General features: G+C 43.8%; 1 protein-coding gene across 2 annotated transcripts; it reads right to left on the reverse strand.

The window, feature by feature from the left end:
• Nucleotides 1–82: 82 nt before the first annotated feature.
• Nucleotides 83–23,251, reverse strand: GNPAT (glyceronephosphate O-acyltransferase). Of its 2 annotated transcripts, none has more exons than XM_071738912.1 (16): nucleotides 22,973–23,251; nucleotides 19,095–19,283; nucleotides 16,535–16,711; nucleotides 15,629–15,758; nucleotides 13,845–13,972; nucleotides 13,307–13,382; nucleotides 12,595–12,746; nucleotides 12,374–12,504; nucleotides 11,688–11,911; nucleotides 8,830–9,075; nucleotides 7,074–7,153; nucleotides 4,049–4,189; nucleotides 2,865–2,964; nucleotides 2,683–2,776; nucleotides 1,810–1,871; nucleotides 83–680 (listed from the first exon to the last, which is right to left on the reverse strand). In XM_071738912.1, exons 1-16 carry the CDS (start codon nucleotides 23,234–23,236, stop codon nucleotides 637–639), a joined length of 2,238 nt encoding a protein of 745 aa, XP_071595013.1. In that variant the 5' UTR covers nucleotides 23,237–23,251; the 3' UTR covers nucleotides 83–636. The 2 variants fall into 2 exon arrangements, with proteins under 2 accessions (XP_071595013.1, XP_071595012.1); XM_071738911.1 differs by having other exon boundaries at nucleotides 19,095–19,286.
• Between the last annotated feature and the right edge of the window lie 1,143 nt (nucleotides 23,252–24,394).

Raw genomic sequence — 24,394 nt, forward strand, 5'->3', positions numbered from 1 at the left:
CCCGGTTCTGTCCCGGCTTCCCAGAAGGGAAGGGCGGAAGGCGATGGCGGCCCCGGGCAGCATAGGGAGGGGGGCAGAGGAATAACAGACACGTTAAGGACGCTGATTTAATTCGTATTTTTTAAAATGTAACATTCATGAGGTAATTAAAATAATGCCTGCTGCCTAAAAAGAGAGGAAAAAAAAAAAAAAATCAACCCGCAAGCCAACACGATTACCATTTTCCACGAGTTCTGCTTTTCCTTCCTAAGGGCCTCTCGCCAGCAAGGTATTTCTCTAAATATTAATTTTAATAGCAAGTCCTTAATTCCCTGTTCCATTTTCACAGCCATGAAATCCTTGAAACCAATCACATTCCTTGTTACAAGTCTAGAAAAACGCGTTTAATCAGCTGTTATTTGTGCACGTCTCTTTAAATATTAATCCAAAAGGAAAAAAAAAAAATTAACAAGGTTTAATCTGGTTTTTAAAAAAAACAAAACACAGTGATGATACAAATAGAACCCTGACCTTCGGCACCAACAAGTTTTTGACCTCTCCTCCTCCTCCTGCTGGGGCAGGACCATGGAGCATCCAGTGGGACACTGGGCAAGTGTCCTCAGCAGGCACCAGGACAGTGACAGCACCAGGAACCACTCAGAGCCGTGCAGCCACAGGTTTCTGTACAGGTGTCCGAGCATCTAAAAGGGATTGGGGGGATGAAATAAAATAAGAATTGATCAGCAAACTGCTGGAAATTGGGACTCCAGCACCCTACTTCTTGCTTGGAAACTTGGTCGTTGGGTTGCAAAGCATTTCAAGTAAAGGAGGGAGATTCAAAGCTGCATCAGTGACATCAGAAAGTAGAATTGTAAAAATCATTAAATGGTTTTGGGTGGGATGGGACCTTCAAGCTCATCCAGGTCCAACCCCTGCATGTGCAGGGACACCTCCCACAGCCCAGGTTGCTCCAAGCCCCATCCAGCCTGGCCTTAAAAACTTCCAGGGATGGATGGGGCTTCCACCACCTCTCTGGGCAACCTGTGCCAGGGTCTCCCCACCCTCATGGGGAAGAACTTCTTCCTCACATCCAACCTCAATCTCCCCTCCTCCAGCTGGAATCCATTCCCCCATCAGTCCTGTCAGAATCCCAGAATCATTTGGGTTGGAAAGGAGCTCTGGGATCACCAACTCCAACCCTTGATCCACTCCCCCTGTGGTTCCCAGCCCATGGCACTGAGTGCCACATCCAGGCTCTTCTTAAAAACCTCCAGGGATGGAGAATCCACCCCCTCCCTGGGCAGCCCATTCCAATGTCTGATCACCCTCTAGGTGAAGAATTTTTTCCTAATATCCAACCTAACCCTCCCCTGGCAGAGCTTAAGTCCAAGCCCTCTTGGGTCAGAAGGGACCTTCAAGCTCATCCAGGTCCAACCCCTGCATGGGCAGGGACACCTCCCACAGCCCAGGTTGCTCCAAGCCCCATCCAGCCTGGCCTTAAAAACTTCCAGGGACTGGGCAGCCACAACCTCCCTGGCAAATCTGTGCCAGGGTCTCACCACTCTCACACTAAAGAATTTCTTCCTAATATCTAACCCAAATTTCCCCTCTTCCAGCTTAAAACCACTCCCCTTTGTCCTATCACTCCACACCCTTTTAAAAGTCCCTCCCCAGCTTTCCTGGAGCTCCTCCAGGTACTGGAATATATCATGAGGATTTTCATACAGATAAATCTAAGCTTCTACTAAGGAAAAAAAATTCAATGTATGTGTGGATGTCCAAAGTAAATTTACAACATGAGAAGCTCTCTTCAAATTAGAAAACATTTACCAAACATTTCCAGGATTTTATGAACAGCCTCTTGATTTACACTGTAAGTGAATCCATTGGATCTACAGTAAAAAGAACAAACAAAAATATTCAGTGACTATTGCTTATTCCAGAAAGTTTCACACAAATAACCTGAATTAAACATTTTCATAATTACATCTTTTTTTTTTTTTCATCCTACCAGCACACATAGTAATTTTCAGGACACCTCTTAAGAGACTGTACTCAAGGACAGTTACAGTTTTTTTATTCTTGCCATTGTTCAGCCCCTGTCTCTCTCTTCCCTTGATTTTCATTAGGGACACCCAGAGGAAGAGCACATTTGTTTGTTTCCAGCTGTATGATTTTCACAGCTGCCTCTCTGAAACTGAACCAAAACTCAGCTGATGTCAAATTCAATCTATTCCATTTACCTGGAAGGTAATTTACCTACAGGGCAATTTAGCTACAGACATTTTTTTAAACCCAGGGCAGCAGACTTGACAATGATACTTTTTGTATTTTGTACTTTCCAAAAGCACTGCAAACCTTAACCAATTCATTTCCTCAAGAGACACAAGGAAAAACTCAGGGTCATCAGCTGCCAACTACATCCCACAGCCAAGACTCAGCAGGACTGTTCTATTTGCTCACCAAACCTGGGCAGAAACTCTGAAAACCAAAAGGGAAAGGGACTCAGAAGAAGCCAAGCAGTGGGTGAATGAATTTTGTGCCACTTTGCTTCAACAAGGGGTACAGAAAAAAAACTCCCTGGGCCTTCACCACACCTCAGGTGAATGCAACCCCTCAGCCAAGGTTCTGCTTGATCCTAAAAGCTCAGCTGGGAATTGCAAGCTCACACACTGACTTCTGTACACCAAAAATTCAACTTACATTTTCTTCTTCTTCACTGCACCCAGATGCACAAGGGCTGCCAAGGCATTTTTCTGCATGTCAGAAGACAGTGCCTCATAACACTGTGTGCTCCCTACAGAGAAAGCAGAAATCCAACTCATATTTTTATCCCTCTCCATTACCATACTGCAGTTCCCAGGTTGCACAAGGGCTGTACACACCCTTCTCCAGAAGTTGAAAAACAAAGTTGCGGACTCCGGGTATAAACTGCTTCTCCGTGAAGGCTTCTTTTGTTTCCTTCCAGAGGTATCTGAAAATGAGCTGACATTTAAAAAAAAAATGTTAGCATTTCTTTCCTTTTAAATACCAGCCCATCTCAGACACATCCTCACAAGTGCAGACAATGAACTCAGAAGATTTCACTACGGAGAGCATCTGAAATTTTTATTACTGTTTAACAGGCACAAGAATCCCAACTTTAAAATCAGATCCAGTGTTACCATGATAGTTACCTCAGACATTAATTTTAACACTCCTCACAACCAAAAACTGTACTTTTTTTAAAGCCACACCTGGTTTACAGCTGAGGAAAAATGGGAAAATCCCTGCAGTTCAGCCCAAGTCACACACCAGATCACTAAGGCATCCCATCTACATTCCCAACCAGCTGTGCTGCCACATTTCTGCTTTTAGATCTTAGCCTCCTCCTTTTATCTACATTGCTAACTGCAGAAGTGTTTGGGTACTGTCATTTTTATAAAGCCACACCTGGTTTACAGCTGAGAAAAAATGGGAAAATCCCTGCAGTTCAGCCCAAGTCACACACCAGATCATTAAGGCATCCCATCTACTTTCCCACCAGTACTGTGCTGCTTTTAGATCTTAGCCTCCTCCTTTTATCTACCTTGCTTACTGCAGAAGTGTTTGGGTACCCAAGGCTTGAATAAGACTAATTTAAAGAGGTAGGATGGAATTAATGACTCCAAAAAAAAAAAAAAAAAAAAAAATCTGATAGGAGCTGCAAACTCATTTCCGTAGCAGCCCACACAAAATAAATGAAGCAAGAGCTCCTCAGAGGAAGGAGCAGTGGATCCAGTAGCAGCAGCACACTCCCTGTGAGTGAAGATTACAAATCCACAACAGGCCATAACATTACCAGGTGGTTACTGCTTTAAGTCAAGTGGAAAAGCCTGAGCCAAAAGCTGAAATCAGGCTCGTGGGCAGAAGGTGATGTGTTTAAGGTGATGTGTTTAAGGTATTTGTTACTCTTATTTCTCAACTCCTCTGCTCCCCAGGCATGAAGGAAGCAAGTCATTATCCATGCTGCACAAGTGCCACAGCTCTCCCAGTTTCTACCAGGAGAAAAAAGAAAAAAAAAAAAGGAATTTTCTGAAGAACAACCTACCTGATAACCTTCCACAAAAGGTCTGAACATAGCTGACAAGAAAGACAGTGTAACACTTCCTTTGTCAGTAGGGAAGATTTCCTGCTGAGTTGTTTGGATGGCATCACATTTTGTGAGCAGGAAACATCCTTCCTCAAAATCCTGAGTGAGACAAGAGTAACCAACCAACATTTTAACATTTTCAGTAAGTGCAGCTCCCTTTTCCTGCAAAACTGACAATAAAAGCCATGCAGCAGGACACCACTTCCAGGCCTGGACTCAGTTCTTCAGACTCAGCCCAAAATTTTCCAATACACCAGAAATATCTTTATTAAAAAGATATAAAAAATATCCTTGATAAAAAAATATCTTCAACACAGCAGTATCTCCATGCACAACAGGCATGGGAGCAAAGGCTGCAGCTCCCTCAGGATTCTGTCAGAATAGGGTCAGGCTCTGTGGTTTAGGTGTTTTTTTTTTTTAAACTATTATTTATTTACTTGTTTATTTTTAAGTCAGGGTTTGCTTTTATCTCCTCAGCACTGTTTATGGGTGATGAATGACAGCACTGTGCACCCACCTGACCTCTGCAAAAGAAAGAGCACAGCAGCCAAAAGTGACAGATGCTGGAAATGGCAATGACAAAACCATTCTGCTGCCAAGAACAGCCCAGAGGGAGGGGACACAGACACAGAGAGAGGACACAAGGGGATGGGACACAGACACATGGATGAGTAGAGGGATGGGTTGCTAAGAGATGCCTGAAGTTTATAGCAGCTGCTTCACTTGACTGCAGTAAAGTCAGTCAGAGGCAGTCACCTTCCTGTTCCCTGCTTAGTTTTGGTAGTTAAAAAAAAAAAGCTGCAAGAGGCAACAATTGCTAACAGTGAAAATTAAACATAACATTGCTAATCAGCCTTTAAAAAGGCTCAGTTCTCTTGTGTGTAAAAATCAACTACTTTAATACAGCTGTAAGTCTTCAATATTCTTACGAAAATTATGTTTCTCTTTTTTTTGGGGGGAAAGCTCCTAAATACCACTGTCAGGTATCATCCTTTTGCACTGATAAAAATCATGTTTAAATCAATTTGAAACCCAAATAAAACCCACACATGGACTTACCAGTTTTTACTGAGGATGATGTTGAACCAGTTTGGGTTTGTTGGTTTGTTTTTTCTTTTTAACTAACAAACCTGTGCTCACCTGTCCACCAAGTGCCACAGCAAGTGACAGGGAGCAAGGTGCTGCCTGGAGGTTCCCAGCTTGTCTGGAGGTATCCAGCTGTGTTAGCAGATACATCCAGCCCCAAAAATAAGGCAGCAGGCACCAAAATTCCTGCTTTTCCCTGAATAAAGGGTGTGGAGGGCAAGGGGGAAGCTGTTTTCAGGCAAACAGAATGGAACTGAAGTTTTCCCAAGGCTCTGTTAGGGACATTCAAGCCACTGGGAAAGTTCTCATTTCAGAAACCTCTCCAGGCTGCACAACCTCAGCTCTGCAGAAGATTTGGGCTGCAGAAATTAAAATCAGGCTTCACCACAAGCCCCTTCCCTCACAGTGCTGAATCTACACGAGATAAAGGCCAATAATAAAAAGCTAAAAGGGCTCAACCATCAAAGTCCTTTTAAAAAATAAAGTTACTAATGCACAGGGACATCAAAACCTTCAAAATTCAAGGTACAAGGGGAACACTACCCACAGAATGGTTTGGATTGGAAGGGACCTTAAAACTCATCCAGTTCCAACCCCTCTCCATGGGCAGGGACACCTCCCACAGCCCAGGTTGCTCCAAGCCCCATCCAGCCTGACCTTAAAAACTTCCAGGGATGGGGCAGACACATCCTCCCTGGGGAACCTGGGTCTCCCCACCTTCAAATTAAATAATTTCTTCCTAATGTCCAACCTAGATCTCCCCTCTTCAAGTTTGAAACCATTTCCATGGAGATGCTTCTCCTTCAGCACATGCTTAAAATCTCACATTTCATGGAATCACCACAGAATCCTGGAATGGTTTGGGGTGGAAGGGACCTTAAAGCTCATCCAGTTCCAACCCTGCATGGGCAGGGACACCTCCCACCACCCCAGGTTGCTCCAAGCCCCATCCAACCTGACCTTGAACACTCCCAAGGATGAAGCAACCCTGGAATAATATGTATTATATTGTATATCTGTGTAGTATAAATGCTATGGAGTAGATAGCACTGTGCAGCCAAGGATGGGTGGGTAGAGAGGGTAGGAGTGGGTAGAGAGGAGGACTTTACCAGACTCCTCTGGCAGTCCTGCCAGCACAGACCACACAGAAGAACTGATCACAGCTGCAGGAGGAGTATAATAAACCAGAGGACAATAGCTGTTTATATGTAGAATTGTGTCCTCTGTCACAGATAGCAAGGGCATGCACTGGTTGACCATTAACTGGGATAATATTGATTGTTAAACCTTCTGAAATAGCAGCAGTGCTCCTCTGCTACTCAGTCTGCAAGAGCTTTCAGGTAAAATTATCCTGGTGTGCTCTCCATGGCAATTCCTGTTTGTTTCTGCACTGACAGAGCACACCCACTCTCTGACAGAAGTCAATTAAATCTACATTAATTTTTTTTCTTCACATCATAAAGCCTATTGCACAACTGCACAGGGACACTACTTACACCTCATTTAAAAAACTGCTTCAGATAGATTTTTATATCCATGCTGGAAGACTGGTAACTTCCTGCAAAAAAGCCAAACTTCTGCTACTATTCATTTCAATAGCTCCAAATTGGGCAATTTTAGAATTTTTAGTTTTTTACTGAAGCAGAAAAAAAAAAAAAAAACAAAACCCAAGAAAGATTGCACATGCAACCTTGTGAATTCAGTGTTTTGCAATTAACCAAATCACTACCTCCACTCTGGCCCCTTTTTAAGTTCTCCCTCCCACTTATGGATCAAGCTGATAAGACTGGAGGTATGTATCCCAAAGCACTTGTTAGGCAGAGCCCTGAAATCAGATGTTATTTTAGTTGGCTGTGGTACTGACTACCAGTATTTTTTGTATAAAGCATGGTTTTACCTTCAGTGAAATGCCAGGGAAGAAGATGAACTCATCAGAAAAAACATCTCTCAAAAAGGTGAAGCAGCTGTAGACTTCCTCTGGAAAAAAAAAAAAAAAAAACAAACCAAACCACCAAAATAAGTGTAAAATATTGTTGTTTAAAAATAAAATCTAAAACATGCAAGTGAAAAGCTATTTATTCCTTAGTTTAGAGAAAGTACCTAGTTTAGATAAAATTTGGACTTTAAAAGCATACATACACAGAGCAGAAACTACTAAAACAGAACATTAAGTGCTCAAAGTCCTTGATTCAGTTGTTACCAAGAGGAAAGAGCAGTGGGCTGCAGCTTCTCAGAATATGCACTAATCAGGTCCTGCAGAAAAATAATTCATCTCTTCTGAAAAGTTTCTTTAAGAGACAAGGATTGGAAAACACAAATATTTCAGGAACAGGAGAGAGCAGAAAGCCAGCACTGGCTGCAAGTGTGAGAATTTGTGAGAATTTGTGTTGTAATTTGTAACTTAAGCTAAAATAAGACCTAAGAACCAAAAGCATCAAAGGGAAACCAAACAAAAATGGCAAGCAAAACACCCAACACATCCAACACGATGCTCCTGGAGCTTAACCAGGGCACAAAATTATCATAGAATCGTAGAATCATAGAATCCTAGGGGTTGGAAGGGACCTGGAAAGCTCATCTAGTCCAACCCCCCCTGCCAGAGCAGGGCCCCCTAGAGTACATCCCCTAGGAACGTGTCCAGGTGGGTTTTGAATGTCTCCAGTGAAGGAGACTCCACAACCCCCCTGGGCAGCCTGTTCCAGGGCTCCGTCACCCTTACAGTAAAAAAATTTTTTCTGATATTCAACTTGAACCTCCTATGCTCCAATTTACACCCATTACCCCTTGTCCTATCACTGGTCACCACTGAGAAAAGCCTAACTCCATCTCCCTGACACTCACCCCTTACATATTTGAAAACATTGATGAGGTCACCCCTCAGTCTCCTTTTCTCCAAACTAAAGAGACCCAGCTCCCTCAGCCTTTCCTCATAAGGGAGATGTTCCACTCCCTTAATCATCTCAGTAGCTCTGCACTGGACTCTTTCAAGCACTTCCCTGTCCTTCTTGAACTGAGGGGCCCAGAACTGGACACAATACTCCAGGTGTGGCCTCACCAATGCAGAATAGAGGGGGAGGAGAACCTCTCTTGACCTACTAACCACACCCTTTCTAATGCACCCCAGGATGCCATTGGCCTTCTTGGCCACAAGGGCACATTGCTGGCTCGTGGTCATCTTCTTCCTCACAGGACTTGTGCTGGATCCCTTCCCAGCCTCCTTGCTCTTCTCTGGACCTGCTCCAGCACCTCAATCTCCTTCCTGAGCTGAGGGGCCCAGAACTGGACACAGGACTCAAGCTGTGGCCTCCCCAGGGCTGAGCACAGGGGCAGAATCCCTTCCCTGGACCTGCTGGCCACGCTGTTCCTGAGCCAGCCCAGGATGCCATTGGCCTTCTTGGCCACAAGGGCACATTGCTGGCTCATGGTCATCTTCTTGTCTACCAGGACCCCCAGGTCTCTTTCACCTCCACTGCTCTCCAGCAGCTCAGCCCCCAACCTATACTGGGACACCGTGTTGTTCTTCCCCAAATGCAAAACTCTACACTTCCCCTTGTTGAATTTCATCATGTTTCTCCCTGCCAACCTGGTGCTCCTCTCCCAGCTGCCACCAGCAGAAGGGAAGCCAGCAGAGTCCCCAGGACACCCAAATTTACCTTTCCTGAAGCTGGGTGTCATCTGCAAGGCCAGTGCCACCAGGGAGGGACGCACAAAGACGTTGAGCAGCTGGTTCCTGTAGGTTGCACACATGAGGATGGCCAGAGCATGCTTAAAGACAACTTCTCCCACAGCTCCATCTTCCACCCCCTTGTTGTTGAGGACCACGTGGCCATCCAGAAGCTGAGCAATGTTGGAATGCAGGGAGAGGCTGGAGACCACAGCTTTTTTGGCACAGAGGTTATCTAGCAGGAAAATGTAAACCTCAGCAAGGTGCAAAAGGGAACCCAGCTCTATGGAAACAGCTTCACCAGGATTCCACTGAGTTTGAGCACCCAAATGATTACACCAAGCATTCAGTGAGAGGGGTGTTCTAAAATAATCCATCTGATCCAATAGACTATTGGATCTAATAATCCAATAGACTGGCAGCCTAAGCAGAGTGTGAGATGGAAAGGACAAATTTCAGACATTTCTGTAAATAAAGCACTTTTTTTTTTTTCCCCACTAACAATGACAAATACTCCTTTTGTCTCTGGGAGAATAAAATAAAATATAATAAAATTCTCTCAAAATAAAAGAGAATGGATCAGTTGGATGCATACTTTATTAGCAAGGAAGCTGAGGTCATACTTCTCCTCAGGCATTTCTGACACTAAATCTTTTGAATCAGATGCACAAGAAGCCCTCATCCTAAATTAAATTTAAGGAAATCTTCATGTCAGAACCACTCTGTAATCTACCTGCTCAAAGAGCAACCAGACATTACGAAAGAAGAAGAAATGTGAGTGTAAGACAATCCTTTCAAAATGCCTCAAGCAAGGGAAGTGTGTGGCTTTGGGTTTGTTTGTTTTTTTTTAAAACCACAAAGTTCTTCAAAGGCAGGCAGGAGTTTAACAAACCTGGGGGCTTTGGTCAAACTTTTTTTTGGTCAAACACCACAAACCTTACTCAGACAGAGAAGGATCTCAGCTCTTGGAAGTATTCTCACCTTTTTAGAACACCTACACTTGAAACACTACCAGAACACTCCCTTCATCAAAGGTAAACTCTTTGGCAAGCAAGGAAAGAAGCAAAAACCAGTGTCTTACTGGACACTAAAATACACTTGATATGTTCACAGCACCACAATCATAACATATCAGTTATGATTCAGTTATGATCAGATATGTTTCTGACAGAAAAAAACACAATTCCCCTTATTTTAGTTAATCTTTTATATTAATTAGGATTATTAAATTAATAAATGATTGATATATTTACTCTGGTAATTTATATAGTTACTTTATTATTAGAAACTATTTGCCCCTAACATCAATTTCACACAGAATGTGCTCACATCTTGCTCCTCCAGCCCACTTCCAATTTCGTTAAGTTTTTTGTTCCAATTTTGTTTTGTTCCAGTTTTGCTAAATCTCCCAAGTCTCTCAGTGCAGAAAGCAGCAGTGTGAGCAAACAATTTTGCACTTCCTGGTTTTAACATAAAACTTCTTTAACCCAAGCAAATGCTGTGCCTGTAAAAACCAACCAGCATCCTAACCAGAGCCACAGCTACCTGGGTGAAGACAGAAAAATGAGCAGGGTAAATATAGCAGCTGATTTGCAGCACCACCAAATTAGCCTTTAAAAAAAAAACTTATTCAAATTACTAACAATCCAAAGCAAAACAAGAAGCCTTGCTTCTATGCAACTGTTGCTTAGAGAGCAAAATCTGCTAAGCTGGAGGCAGCCTCTGTTTCACTCCTGTGCCTGTTTTCTATGACTCTATTCATGCAAAAAAAAAAAAAAAAAAAAAAAAAAAAAGAAGCTTATTCATTGCTGCTAAGAACACAAACAAAATTAAAAAGCAAACCCAAATGTAAGTTCTTCAGTTTGCTGTGCACTAAGATTCTAAATATCACCATCTAATGAGCAGCTCCCTGAAAGGAGAAGTGGTTTTCTTCCAGAAATGAGAGTCCTCTTACAACTTCCACCTCTTTATTGCAGTCCTGAGAGGGAACCTTACTTATACACCTGACTACAAAAGCAAACACCTCAGTTTTGGTCTCCCTAGAGTGAAAAGGTAAATAATGTTTCATTCAACTACATTTTTCTTTGCTGGCTTTCTCTCTTTGTCCTGAGGCTCTGAAGTTAAGCCCCTTGTGTCTCCCTAGATCAAAAATGAGAAGTTTAAAACTTCTTCAGAGAGTCTGGAAAGAGAATCAACTTTTCAGCAGACAATATATAAATATACAGTTTATATATATATATTTATATATAAGTGTGTGTGTGTGCATATACATATATATATAAATATTTATATAAAAACACCAAAGAAGCCTCCTTCCCAAAAGTCATCACTGTTCCTGGGTACAAAGTGAAATCTAAAAATAAACAAATTCTTAATTTGCTTCTGCTGCTTTGCCACACTGCCAACCTTACCATAAGCAATATCAAGCAACAACCAGCAGCATCACACCAGATATAGCTGCTGCACACCAGATAATTGCCTGTGACTTATGGAGGGTTTGGAAAGACAGACACCAGGCACCCTATAATTTCCCCTCTCATTCCACACTTCAGGAAATAACAGGAAGATATCTATTCTCCCTCCACCTAATTGTTTTTTCAAAGTAGTATCTTCCACAGCCTAAGCCAAACCTTCCCAGGTTTTAGCAACATTTTTAGTTTGACCAAAGCCCACAGGTTTGTTAAACTCCTGCCTTTAGTAGTTTAACAACATTTAGTAATTTCTAAATTAGTTTAGAAACATGAGGAAAGCATTCTGTAAAGCTGTCACCCTACACTGCTTCCACAGAAATAGAATTTATCCTTCACAAGCAACAAAAGGAGTAGAAATCCCATTTTCTCTGCATACCAGGCCATTCAATGAATCCTCCAAAAGTCTGTGTTAAGCCTTTCAGCCACAGGGTCTTTTCTATTAGAAGTTCAAACTCCATGGCTGGCAAATTCTGGAGCAGGACAGCAGCAACTAACACCCAGGGGCTCAAAACCATGTTTTCTATTTGCAGGAGCTCCATTTTATAAGCTACATCACTGACAAATTCTTGGATATCCTCAGATGGCTTTTGGGGAAGATGCCTGAAAAGAACAAAGCAGTAAAAAGCTTCAGAACCTGGAATATAAATCACACCCTGCCTTATTTTTTTTTTTTTTCTGTATTGCTCCCAGAGCTTCTTTCAGCCCCCTGGCACGTGGCCATGGAGCAGTTTGCAGCAGTAAAGCAAGAAGGGATAGAAAGGGGGAAAATTTAAGTGGCAAAACCACTGAATCCCCAGAAAACAGAGCTTTGCCTGCCTCCTGTGTGATCATTAACTTTTAAAATGGCATTTTCTCCAGACAGCACAAAGCCATGCAAGTAACAACCTGTTTCACAAACACCCCATCACTAAGCCTCTGCTCAGACCAAACAGGTTCAGCAGTCAAAACCATGAGGTGGAGGGAAGTTGAGAACCAAGGAGAAAAGGACATTTTTATTATTTTACCCAGCTGAGGACTAAACAAGTAATTTTCCTCTGTGTAAAGCATGGAAAGGTGCAGTACCTGGGAACCAAATTGTAAGGGCAGTGATGGATTCTCCCAGATGCCAAGGTTCTAAGTGAGACTGGTTGGCCAACGTAGATGTGGATGGTACCAAAATTGTCACTGAGGATTCTCCTGGCTTTTAACAACCCCTACCAAAACAGGAAGAGCAAAACTAAAATTTTGATGCTACAGGGTGTGTATACATCCACCTGGGTTCCATCCTTAAGGAATTTACATACAGAGGTAGATTCTTTGGGCTTTGGGACTCCGAGGAGTTCATATGCATAGAGAGATTCTTCTAATATCCTCTCATAGCTGATGCTGATGGGAACAAGATATGTGTCAAAGACTTCACGTTTAAAAAATGGTTCCATCACAATGCTGAGAAGACCTGCAAAGTAAAAAATAATAAAATAAAACCCCAGAAACCACCAAACAACAAAAACGTGAACCCCTCTTCCTTCTCAGGAAAGGAAAAGCAACTGTAATTTAACTTTGAAAAAGGTATCTGCAGAGTTTAGAAACTGGTAACAGTTGTGCACTGTGCCTGTTCAGGCAAGCAGAAGCACAAGACATTTGGACAGCTGTGTGTGTGCTCTTTCCAGCAGCACTGCTCTGTGCTCACACCACATCTTTCCCCAAAGATTAACATCATTAAATTCAGTTATCTTACAGTATTTCTCCCCTGACCAGGAGATGCCTATTTTCTAGAAAGAAAAAGGTGAAAAATTATGCAATTAAACACAGATGGGGCAAAGGGAGGGAAAGCAGTGGAGTGCAGGAGATATTCTTTGCATGGTCTTGGAACTCTTAACCTCAGTGTTTTCCACTGCTTTGACAGACCTCACCAATTTCCCACCACTTTAACATCCTTGTGTGTCTGAAGAAGCACACAGCCACTAATGAAAACATTAACAGTCATTAAAAGTTCCAAGTTTTCAACAATCCTACCAAACTTTGGAGTCAGAGTCTTGGCAGTGCGACTTCTAGTCCCTTCCAGAAAAAATTCAATTGGGGCATAGCCACTCTACAAAGGAACAACAAAGAAATGGTCAGGAAAATAACAATGTTTCTTTTTTACTGCCCAGAAATTGCTTGAAGTACTCAAAATGTAAGTTTTATAAATGGAGGACAGGCATGCCTGACTTCAGGCATCTCTAAGCCTACCTTCACCCATGGTGTTTGCCAGATCATACAATAAAACCAGTGACAAGTTGTGCCTGTCAGAAGATACAGGCACCTGATTTAAAGCAACTGATGATAAATAATTTTAGGTTTACCTAAATAGGTTTACCACCTATTCTTGATCTCTAACAAAAAGAGTCCATGCACCCTCTTCACCTGCAGCAACTCTGAGATGAAACACATTGAACCAGATGACAGCAAGGACTTTCAATCACAACCCTACAATTCTGTGCATCTTTCCCATGAATTGTTCCAAAAGAGTAGTTCTCAGGCATATGTTTTGAGAGCTGAGTAATTTATTTACCCTTAGCATTGTTTTCACATATTCAGCAAACACTGCCCAGTAGAGTCTGTTCCCACCAAAGGAACGTCTCATGAAAAAGGCACCTGCCCTTCGTAACAGCTCACCAACTATTTTCATCCCTAGGAAATCTGAAAAACAAACAAAAAAAACCAAATCCACACATATAAAACTTGATTAATATCAGCCAACAGTTTCTCTAATACACTGATTCAATTACCAGAAGACCTCTGTAAAGGATTCCCTTTAGATTTGCTTTCCAACCATCTCTTAAGAGTTACATAAACATGAGTGGCATTTCATAGTAAGATTTTAATTTTTGTGTAAATAGCATTCAGGTAGAGCAATTTAGTTTTTTAGACAGCCAGATTTCAGCTACAATGAAGACTGTATGTTTTTTAAGTACACTCTCATCTTCAGAAAGATCCCTTCCCTCTGAGTGTACCCTACAAGACACAGAACTTAACTCACCATCTGCAGCATATTAAAACATTTGAGATCCTGACTTCACTAGGATCAAACATTTTTGACCCAGCTCAAATATTTTATCATTTTCGAGCTTTAAATAATCATGGTCAACTCTTAGAATTGTCAAAACCAGGAAAGAATGTCAACAAATTTCTTAGTGAGGCATTTAAGACAATTCTACAGCAACTTTGCCCTCTGCCACTTCAACCTCCTGGCCAGCTCAGCCCATGAAACACCCAAGAACAGAGATTCACTCAGTAAATGAAATTCACATTTCACATTCTGAGAAGAACTGCCTTGGAGATGTCAGATAACATGTCACACAGACATATATATACATGGGAGATAGATATACATGAGAGCTTCTCCCCACTCAGCACATGGACCATCGAGAGCAAGTTTGTACATCACATCTTGTGATCCTCTAACACAATCTGTAATAAATACACATTAAAACTGTGTATTCTCCAGAGGAATTCAAAGTAATACACACAGACAGCAGTATCAGCCCCTAATTCTGAAGAACTTTGACTTCAAAATACCCAGAAACACTTTAAAAATGTTAATCACTACAAAAAAAAAAAATCCCTCTAAGCTAGGCTACTAATATCTTAACATGCAGGCTTGAGGCCCAAAACAAAAAAAGGTTTTAATTTAAGTCAGCAAAGGATTACACCAGTAATAAGATGCAGAACAAGCTGGTGCCACACCTTGATCAAAGTAGCTATGAGACATCAACTTCTGAATTTACCAGAAACCAGGTCAAGACTTCAAGGATCCCATTTTTAGTGAAATGCCACCAGAGTCAGGATTTTCAAAAAGCACACTAACTTAGGAGATATTTACTGCTAAAAGTCTTCAAGAATTCTCTCCTGCAAATAAAACTGCCTTCATCTGCTTTAGAATTATGCCTCAAAACTTGACAATTTGTCCAAATTCCCCCTCCCAGCCAGCTCTGCCCTCAGCACTTCACATAATGGAGTTCTGACAATGCTTGAGGGGAATCAGTCACATCAGGTGGCTGCTGGTCTGTTCCCAGGCAAAAAAAATAACAATATAGAAGTTGTCTTCACAAAACCAATCTTTGCCCAGCTCTGGGTGTACAGATAGGGTACTTCAGAGCAAACCTGATATGAAAAAAAAAAAAATAATCACCTTTGATGGGACTCAGCACAGATGAGAGGCTTCCAGATGCTGCAAGCATCTCACCCAAGGTTTGAACAAGAAGTTAAAACACAACTATTTATGGTAGCAGCTACCAGAGCCCTTGCTACTGATTCTCTGAATCCTGAAAACATTTGTTAAAAGAACATACTTGCCTATTCCTGCAGCAATGACAGGCAAAGCCAGGTCATAGGTATATAGCAAATAAGACAGCATCAAAAAGTCTACGTAGCTTCTGTGACTGGGCAGCAGCACAACTGGATGCTCCTGAATGGCACGTTGCAACTGAAACAACAAAAAAAAAGACACAAAAAAACCCAGAACAAACAATAATGTTCCAATGTTTACAGACTGAGTGCTGCAGTTTGCCAATACACAACTCCACAAGGCTCAAGACAAACAGAAGATGATTTGGTTGAGGTCCACTCCACCTTTCTCACTCTGCCACAGGAAATTCTGAGCAATAGGCTCCAGACTGTGCTTCCCTTTGGCTTCACCCAAAAGTCACCTCATCATGTGACAGTCTAACCCAAATCTCCTTTGCTGGGGATGGGAAACCCTACAGGGTTTGTCAGGGCTGGGGAATGCCCTAAACCCTCTGGAACAGCAATGAAACAGGGGGACAACTGCTCCCCAGGAAACAGGCAAACTTTCAGCACCTCCTGCTACAGAGGTGTTTCACTGTTTTCAGCTCTAGGAAGGTTTTGCAGACCAACCAACCATTTAACATCAGGTTTTCCCCCCAGTTCAGCTAAATGCATTATTAAATTTATAGCATCAGGTAGAAAAAGTCTCTCAGTGGCTCATCTAACAGAATCACTGACATGACTGCAAATATTCTTTAATACAGGAGGCATCTGGGAAGTGTACAAAGTCCTGCTGACCCTTTGCCTCTAAAATACTTACATTTCACCTTTCTTTTCCCTCTCTTATTAAGAAATGCACTAATAAACATAAATGCAGTCTCTTAAAAAAATAATATTTGTTACTTGGAGCAAAGATGAGACTCTTTGTCCAAGTGACTGGTATGAAAATATTGTAGCTTTCCCCCCAGTACTTACTCTCTGCATTCCTTCTTCATTCACACAAACTCTCTGGAAAAGTCTCTTAAATATTTTGCTCAGAGTGAAGGCAAAAAACCTGACAGCTCCTAATTGCATACTGTGGCCCATCTCATCCAGGATTTCTGTGGCTTCTTCTTGGATAATCTCAGGTGATTCTCCCATCTCCTTTGCTAACTGAAGAGAAACATAACAAACAAAGCAACACTCAGATGCTGGGCTCTTCTCCTTGCCCCTGCACACTCTGTGCCACAACAATTAAGGCAGAACCACTGCAAAAGTCAGCAAGATTTATTCTATGTGGCAGGCATCTCACACAGGATCTGTTTGGTGTCAGCAAGCAAGAGGAAGACAAGTTAAAGCTGTTAAAAATCAAGAATTAGCTTAGATCTCAGTGGCAGGGGGGTAGTGTGCAACAGTTTTCCCCCCAGCAAACACCCCATCTGAACGTTTTAACCTGCAGCAGCCTCAGGGATTTAATTTCAAAGGACATTTCCTATATTATTGGCCTGAAGAAGGCTGTAGACAATTTTCTTTGGCTAGTAAAATGAAAGTTCTGTTTGCAGAGATACTCAGTCTAAATCTTTGAAGTGTATTTGGGTTAGGTTTTAAGACTTGGCTGAGGAATCTCAGCCCTGTCAGGCTTGGATTTCTTTGCCATGTGTTCCCTTAGCAAAGGCTGAGCTGAAATGCATGCAGAGCACTGTCTCTACCAGCTCTGCATGTCAATGATCTTTATTCAGCTGCCATGCACATTCCCTTTTGGAGTTCCTGAAAACAGTTTCAAATAATTGTCACTCCTCCCATTTGATACTTTGAGTCTAGAAGGACTTAGCTGAAAAGTTAGTCTTTAACTCTTAAGGAATGGGGAATGTGCCTATTACTGAACATAGAGGAGGAGTAAGGAGGAATGGCAGAAAAGAAAGCCTCCCAAAAAGCATGGCTGTTTATTTCTTTTTTATTTCTTTTTTATTTATATTTACTTCTATTTACTTCTATTTACTTCTATTTTATGTCTATTTTATTTCTATTTATTTATTTCTACTTATTTCTACTTATTTCTACTTATTTCTACTTATTTCTACTTATTTCTACTTATTTCTACTTATTTCTACTTATTTCTACTTATTTCTACTTATTTCTACTTATTCTATTTCTATTCTATTTCTATTCTATTTCTATTCTATTTCTACTCATTCTATTTCTACTCATTCTATTTCTACTCATTCTATTTCTACTCATTCTATTTCTACTCATTCTATTTCTACTCTATTTCTACTCTATTTCTACTCTATTTCTACTCTATTTCTACTCTATTTCTACTCTATTTCTACTCTATTTCTACTCTATTTCTACTCTATTTCTACTCTATTTATTTTACTCCTATTTATTTTACTCCTATTTATTTTACTCCTATTTATTTTACTCCTATTTATTTTACTCCTATTTATTTTACTCCTATTTATTTTACTCCTATTTATTTTACTCCTATTTATTTTACTCCTATTTATTTTACTCCTATTTATTTTACTCCTATTTATTTTACTCCTATTTATTTTATTTCTATTATATTTCTATTTATTTCTATTTTCTGACACATGAGAAAACCCATCTCCTCCACCCTCCCTCCACATACCACCTTACTATCATATCTACTGGTTCAATTGTGTTTAAATAACTGCATTATCCTTCATTCTGTGTATTTCCACATGATTTTAACCACTTAAAGAAGCAAAAAACCTGCTTCCACTTAAGCCTCAGAAAACAAATTTCTCTTAGAAAGCAAAAAAAAAATCACTAATTATTCACTGGGGGAAGAGACACTGCTCTCACCCACCAGTAAAAGGCTTAGCACACAGCTGACCCACTGTGAATCAGGTGCACATCCAAGACAGAGCTAAGCATTTTCTCCCCAAAATTCAGGAATCCAAACCCAGACCAGTCACAGTGTGGAAATTAAAACAAATGCACCTAACATCACTAACCCTGACACCAGAACAAGTTCTCTTGTGCCTGTGCAAAACTGTGCAAACTCTGCCCAGCCAGAGCAGGAGCAGCAGCTGCCTCTCCTCTTGGAACAAACACATGGTGACATCTTAAGCAGTGTTTTTGCTTCAAAGAATTTTCTGTGAGCTCTTAACTCTCAGTTTAGGGAATTCATGACTGATTCTGAAATGTCACCAGCCTATAAAATTCCTACAAGACATCCACAAAGTACAAAAACAGCTACCAAGAGGGAGAGTGCTTGTGCCTTTCACGATGCTGCTCTGTGGCGAGGAAGTGGAGGAAGGGAAAAAAAAATAAAAATCAAGTGCAGCACATTGTCTGAGTTAGATGGGAAAGTGCCACACATGCAAAATTAAAACACTCTTTCATGAACGAGCTATCAAACAGCTCTAGAAGCAACTCCATGGTAAATCAGTTTTTGCTGTCAAGTTACTGATTTATTGGCCAATCTTTCAACCCCCAGCTACTGTGTCTGACAAGGTCAGCAGTAACTTTCTTTTCCCTGCTGCTACACCAAGTTTGCCCGTGTTCAAGCTGCTCAGTGATCCCTCACCTGCTTGATAACATATTGAACTTGCTCTGACTGGAGAACAGCACTTTTAATAGCATTTGGCTTGCAAGGTGAAAGTCCTTTGTAGATGACAGGAGTGTAACACTTCATGGCGTATCTCAAGTCGCTGGACAATCGTCTCTCCTCCAAGATATCTTCAAACTCATCTCTTTTCTTTGAAGTGAGTTCTTTCTGCTAGGAACACACAAAGAAAGAATGAGATACTGACTCAAGCCACTCAGTGCTCTGCTTGGCTCCAGGACCAAAAGAAAAGCTTGAAATAATTTTGCAGTGTTTGGGGGATTATTTTACCTTCCCGTAGTGTCTGCGTTTCCACACTTTGGGAGCAAGAACAAAAAATGCTGCCTGCTTGGAGCAATGAAGAAAACAGAAAGAAACTAAAAAAAAAAAACAACCCACCCCCAAACAAAACAAAACAAAACAAAAAATAAACAAACAAACAAAAAAAATCAACCTTTTCCACCTGCAAAGTCACCCCCTGCTGCATTACTTAGTTCTACCCAGCAGGAAGGAACTGAGGGAACATCTGGGTTTGGAAATCTGAAATGCCTTTGCCTTCTGCCTCTCCATGATTAAAAGGTGTAAATCTAACCTAAATTAACCTAAAACACCCTTGATTTCCCCTCTAGCAGCTGCATGAAGGCAATGCTCTGAATGACATTATAAAAACACAACCATCAGCACTAAAAAAAATAATCCCTGCTACTTTAAGTTGCATCTGGGACCTTGTTTTTTGCTGGCTGATGTCACGTTTGGAGGCAGAGTACATAAAACACAGGAAAAAACAAAAACAAAAAAAACCATCAGCAGCCAAAGAAGACCAAAATGCCCCTCAGTCTTTCCAAAGCTGCAAACTTATTTCTCTAAACTTCAAAAGCACAGCAGTAGCCAGCAGACAAGCAAGGCAACTGGAGCAAGCCACCTGGAAGCACTTTAAATATTTTAAATATTCATTTTTAAATCTTAAATATTTTAAAATATTTTTATAAGAAGATGTTAAAATAAAACCACATCTTTCTTTCCAGCACCACAGGCACCCCCATCCATTCATTCTGCTGCCTCTCCCTGCACAGGATTAAAAATGTTCTTTCACGGGCTCTTACAGTGACCTTTCCTGGTGTTGAGAGGCACATGGAGCCAGCAAACCCTCGGGAGAACACCAGGAACAGATAAGCAGAATGCCCAGCAGAGGTTGCTGAGTTTTCAGCCTTAGGAGTCAGATTTCACTGCCAGCTGATCACAGCCACAGCAGCACCACTTGACATATCAAGTCAGCAGAGGGCAAACATTCAGTTCCTGCTCATTCATCCACACAAGATAATTTGGCAAAACAGAGCAAAAAAAAAACCCAAATCAGGAGCACATCAACTTAAGAACCACAAAAAAATCCTTCAAAGCCTTAACTCTGCTGAAAGCCAGTTTCATTTTACCAGAGAACACAAATCCTACTGTAACACTTGACCTTCTCATTTTTTTCCCCACACAGCATACCCCTTTTGGATCTCATCCTCCTACAGCAGCATTTAGTAGAACATCTAACTTCTCCCTCCACAACCTTGGAGTTTAGAGAATTGTCCCACAGAAATCTCCAGGATCTGCAGAATCTCTCCAGGGACTTTTAAACCAATCCTACACAATGTATTAAACCCAAGCCCATATACATTTAAAGCTTTCAGGGTTTGTTTGAGGTTTTTTTTTTTTGCCTATGTGGTTTAGCACTGGAGTTTTCAGTCTTTCCTCTTCCACAGCTTTCAACTGGTTGGGTGTTTTGCAAGAGCTAAGCAAGCTAAGAACTGTTAGGATAGCTGGTAAGAGTTGACATTATCTGTTTGTTGTCACTGACACCTTACAGCAACACCCCCAATTAAAAATAAAACACTAAAAAAACCCTTAAACCCTGTAAGAGCTAAAAAAGGCAGCTCAGAATAGCATCAGAAGTCTTTAGTTGATTCTTAGTTGATTCTACTCAGAGCAGCACATGACAAGGCATTGCTTAGAAATCCTTAGCAACTTTTAACCCAATCACCAAAACTGCAATGTGCAGCTGCACAAAACCCAAAGAAACTCAGTTGCAAAGAAACCCCAAGCCCAGATGGCTTGGGTACCATCAGAGACCTCAGTGGTCACCACACTGCCAGTGCCACCCCTCACACACGGCTCAGGGGAGTGGAGTTGTTGCCAAAAGCTGAAATGTCACCTCCCTGCCACTGCTCCTCACCCCACAGCTCCAGACATGAATCTGTTGAGCTCTCCCCATGCCCACGGGTGTCCTCACACCCTTGTCCTGAGTCAAAACACACACAACCCCACCAACCACTCAAGGAGACAACCACTGCCTTGGCACACTGCAGCTGCTGACTGTTGGAGAACACAGCTATAAAAGATGCTCTTGGAAACCTTGGAATCAGATAATTCCTTTTTGTGCAGCACTGGTGAAGCACAAAAGCAAAAGCAGTGGGAGTTGGGATCTCCTCTGGTCCCATACAACCCCGGGAAGCAATGGAAGGGGAGAACTCATGATGGAGGTTTGGGCCCCTCAGCTCAGGAAGGAGATTGAGGTGCTGGAGCAGGTCCAGAGAAGAGCAAGGAGGCTGGGAAGGGATCCAGCAGAATTCCTGTGAGGAAGGGCTGAGGGAGCTGGGGGTGTTGAGGCTGGAGAAGAGGAGGCTCAGGGGAGACCTCATCACTCTCTACAACTCCCTGAAAGGAGGTTGGAGCCAGGGGGGGTTGGGCTCTTTTCCCAGGCAACTCTCAGCAAGACAAGAGGGCACAAGAGGTCTCAAGTTGTGCCAGGGGAGGGTTAGGTTGGACATTAGAAAGAATTTCTTTATGGAGGAGGTGATCAGACATTGGAATGGGCTGCCCAGGGAAGGGGTGGATTCTCCATCCATCCCTGGAAGTTTTTAAGGCCAGGCTGGATGGGGCTTGGAGCAACCTGGGCTGTGGGAGGTGTCCCTGCCCATGCAGGGGTTGGACCTGGATGAGCTTGAAGGTCCCTTCCAACCCAAGAGGTCATGGGCTTAAGCTCTGCCAGGGAGGTTTAGGTTGGACATTAGGAAGAAATTCTTTGCAGAGAGGGTGCTCAGCCATTGGAATGGGCTGCCCAGGGAAGGGGTGGATTCTCCATCCCTGGAGATATTTCAAAAGAGCCTGGATGTGGCACTCAGTGCCATGGGCTGGGAACCACGGGGGGAGTGGATCAAGGGTTGGAGTTGGTGATCCCAGAGCTCCTTTCCAACCCAAATGACTCTGGGATTCAGGGATTTTATAACTCTCTGCCGTAACCAAGTGCTCTTCCTCCCCCTCTCTCCCCTGAAGCTCTGAGCAGAAAACCCCGAATGTTTCACATTTTAGAAAGCTCAGAAACACAAAACCTCAGGAGATGAGGAGCCCGAGCCCCTCCACACCCATCTCACAGCGCGTCTGAGGAAAAAAGTGGCGCCCGCGACCAGGATTATCGCGACTGACACGACAGGCGATAGGGAAGCAGGAGGGGAAGCGGATTTGGGCCCGCAGCGACTGGGGAAGGAGAACCGGGAAGGGGAACCGGGACGGGGGGACCGGGAAAGGGAACCGGGACGGGGAAGTCTCCGGTTCCCGCCCGGCCTCCAGGCCTCTCCCGGGCCCTCAGAGCCCACGCCAGGGCCGGGCCGCCGCCTCCAACCCCCGCCCGGTGAAGTCTGCCGGGCCGGGGAAGTTGTGCCGGGCACACCCGGCGGAGGCCCCGGAAACCTCCCCGGGGAGCACGGGGGAAGCCCGGGGGGATCGCACCGAGCGGACTAAACGGCAGCCCGGGACACGGCGGTGAGGCGGGCGGTCCCTGCTCCCGCAACCCCGTCGTCCCCCCCGCCGCCACTTACCGAGTACATGGGCGCTTCTCGCCGCGCCCGCCCGAGCGCCGCCGCCGCTGCCGCTGCCCCCGCCGCCGCCGCCATGGTCCTGCGAGCGCCGCCGCGCCGCCCCCCCGCACCCCGTTCTCCCGCCCTACCCCTCCGCGGTGGCTTCCCGACCGCCACCGCCGCCTCCCGCGGTTCCCATGGCCCCGCGCCGGCCCGGTTCGGCTGCCCGGTGCGGTGCGGCGGGCGCGGGAGAGGGCGGGGGAACGGGGAGATGGGCGGCGCCATCTTGGGGGCGACGGGAGCCGCGGGGGATCAAACGTCCTTCCGCCCGCCCTCCCCCCGGTTCGCGGGAGCCATGGGGTCGCGGGAGCCGTGCCGGAGGTTGGAGGCGGTGCTGGGTGCCCTCTATGACCTGGGTGGGTTCGGAACGAAGCCGGTACCGGGAGGGGTTCCCTTGGGAGCTGGGCAAGGAAGGGAGGGATAGATGGGGGAAGCGGAACGCCGGCGGCCGCGCCTGGCTGACCCGCACCGCGTGTGTCCCGTCCCGTCCCGTCCCGTCCCGTCCCGCAGGTGAGGAGCGGGGATACCGCGGAGCTGCGGGGAACGGCGAAGCGAGAGGAGCGTCGGCAGAGGAAAAGATCCCGGGAGAGCGGGAAGCATCGGGAAGTGGCGGGGAAGAGGCGGCGGGGATGGGAGGGGGCGGGCGGCGGGGACCCCGCGATTTCTTCGGGGATCTGCGGGCAGAGCTGAGCGCTGCCGAACCCCCCTCCCCCGCAACCCCTCCGGCCGTGGAAGTGGTGGTGTTCCACGCGAGGAAAAGGAAGAGGCGGCCCAGCCCCTCGGCAGCACCCAGCGGAGGTGCCCAGGTAGGGTGGTCCCTTCCCCGACGGGTTCGGTGTCAGGATGCTGCCCGGGAACGGTCCCGGTACCGCCCATCCCTGCTCGGTTCCTCAAAACGCGGTGTTATATTTTCTATAATTGTGTTTTTTAAAAGCGTTGACATGGAGCAAGGATGGGGTGAGCTGAGGGGTTAAAAGCAACCCAACCCCTCTGAAGTTTTGGGTTTATTGTGGGGTTTTTCTGCTGTCTCCAGAGATGCCATAAACAGGGTCAGAAATTCCCTAATTCCTCCCACCCCCTGCCTGGTTGTTTCTTCCCTCTTTGGTACCTACACCCTGGTGTCTGCAGTCTTGTCTTAAAAATGATCTGAAGTTCCTACCTCCCCCTTGCAGTTTGGTGTGGGTTTGGAAATCTGCATGGCACAGAGCTGAGATGTCTCAGTTTTTCTTTTACACAATGTATTTTATACTTCAAGGTATAAAAAATAATTGCAGCTATTAGTGTTTTGTAAATTATGAAACTCTTTGATGATCCAGGCAAGAAAAGGCAGGAAATTTAGCACTGGACTATAATGATGCCCTATAAATTGTGCAAGGTTGTGCC

This window comes from Heliangelus exortis, chromosome 3 (assembly GCF_036169615.1).
Source record: "Heliangelus exortis chromosome 3, bHelExo1.hap1, whole genome shotgun sequence".
Taxonomy (NCBI): Eukaryota; Metazoa; Chordata; class Aves; order Apodiformes; family Trochilidae; genus Heliangelus; species Heliangelus exortis.

What these genes read in the sequence shown, in the direction of transcription:
- GNPAT (XM_071738911.1), bottom strand. Translation starts at nt 23,236, where the DNA reads ATGGCGCCGCCCATCTCCCCGTTCCCCCGCCCTCTCCCGCGCCCGCCG. An exon ending in GACACCCAGCTTCAGGAAAG is followed by an intron (nt 7,154 to 8,829) that starts GTAAATTTGGGT and finishes TTTTTTTTCCAG; the next exon opens with AGGAAGTCTACAGCTGCTTC. An exon ending in TTTTCAACTTCTGGAGAAGG is followed by an intron (nt 2,777 to 2,864) that starts GTGTGTACAGCC and finishes CTTTCTCTGTAG; the next exon opens with GGAGCACACAGTGTTATGAG.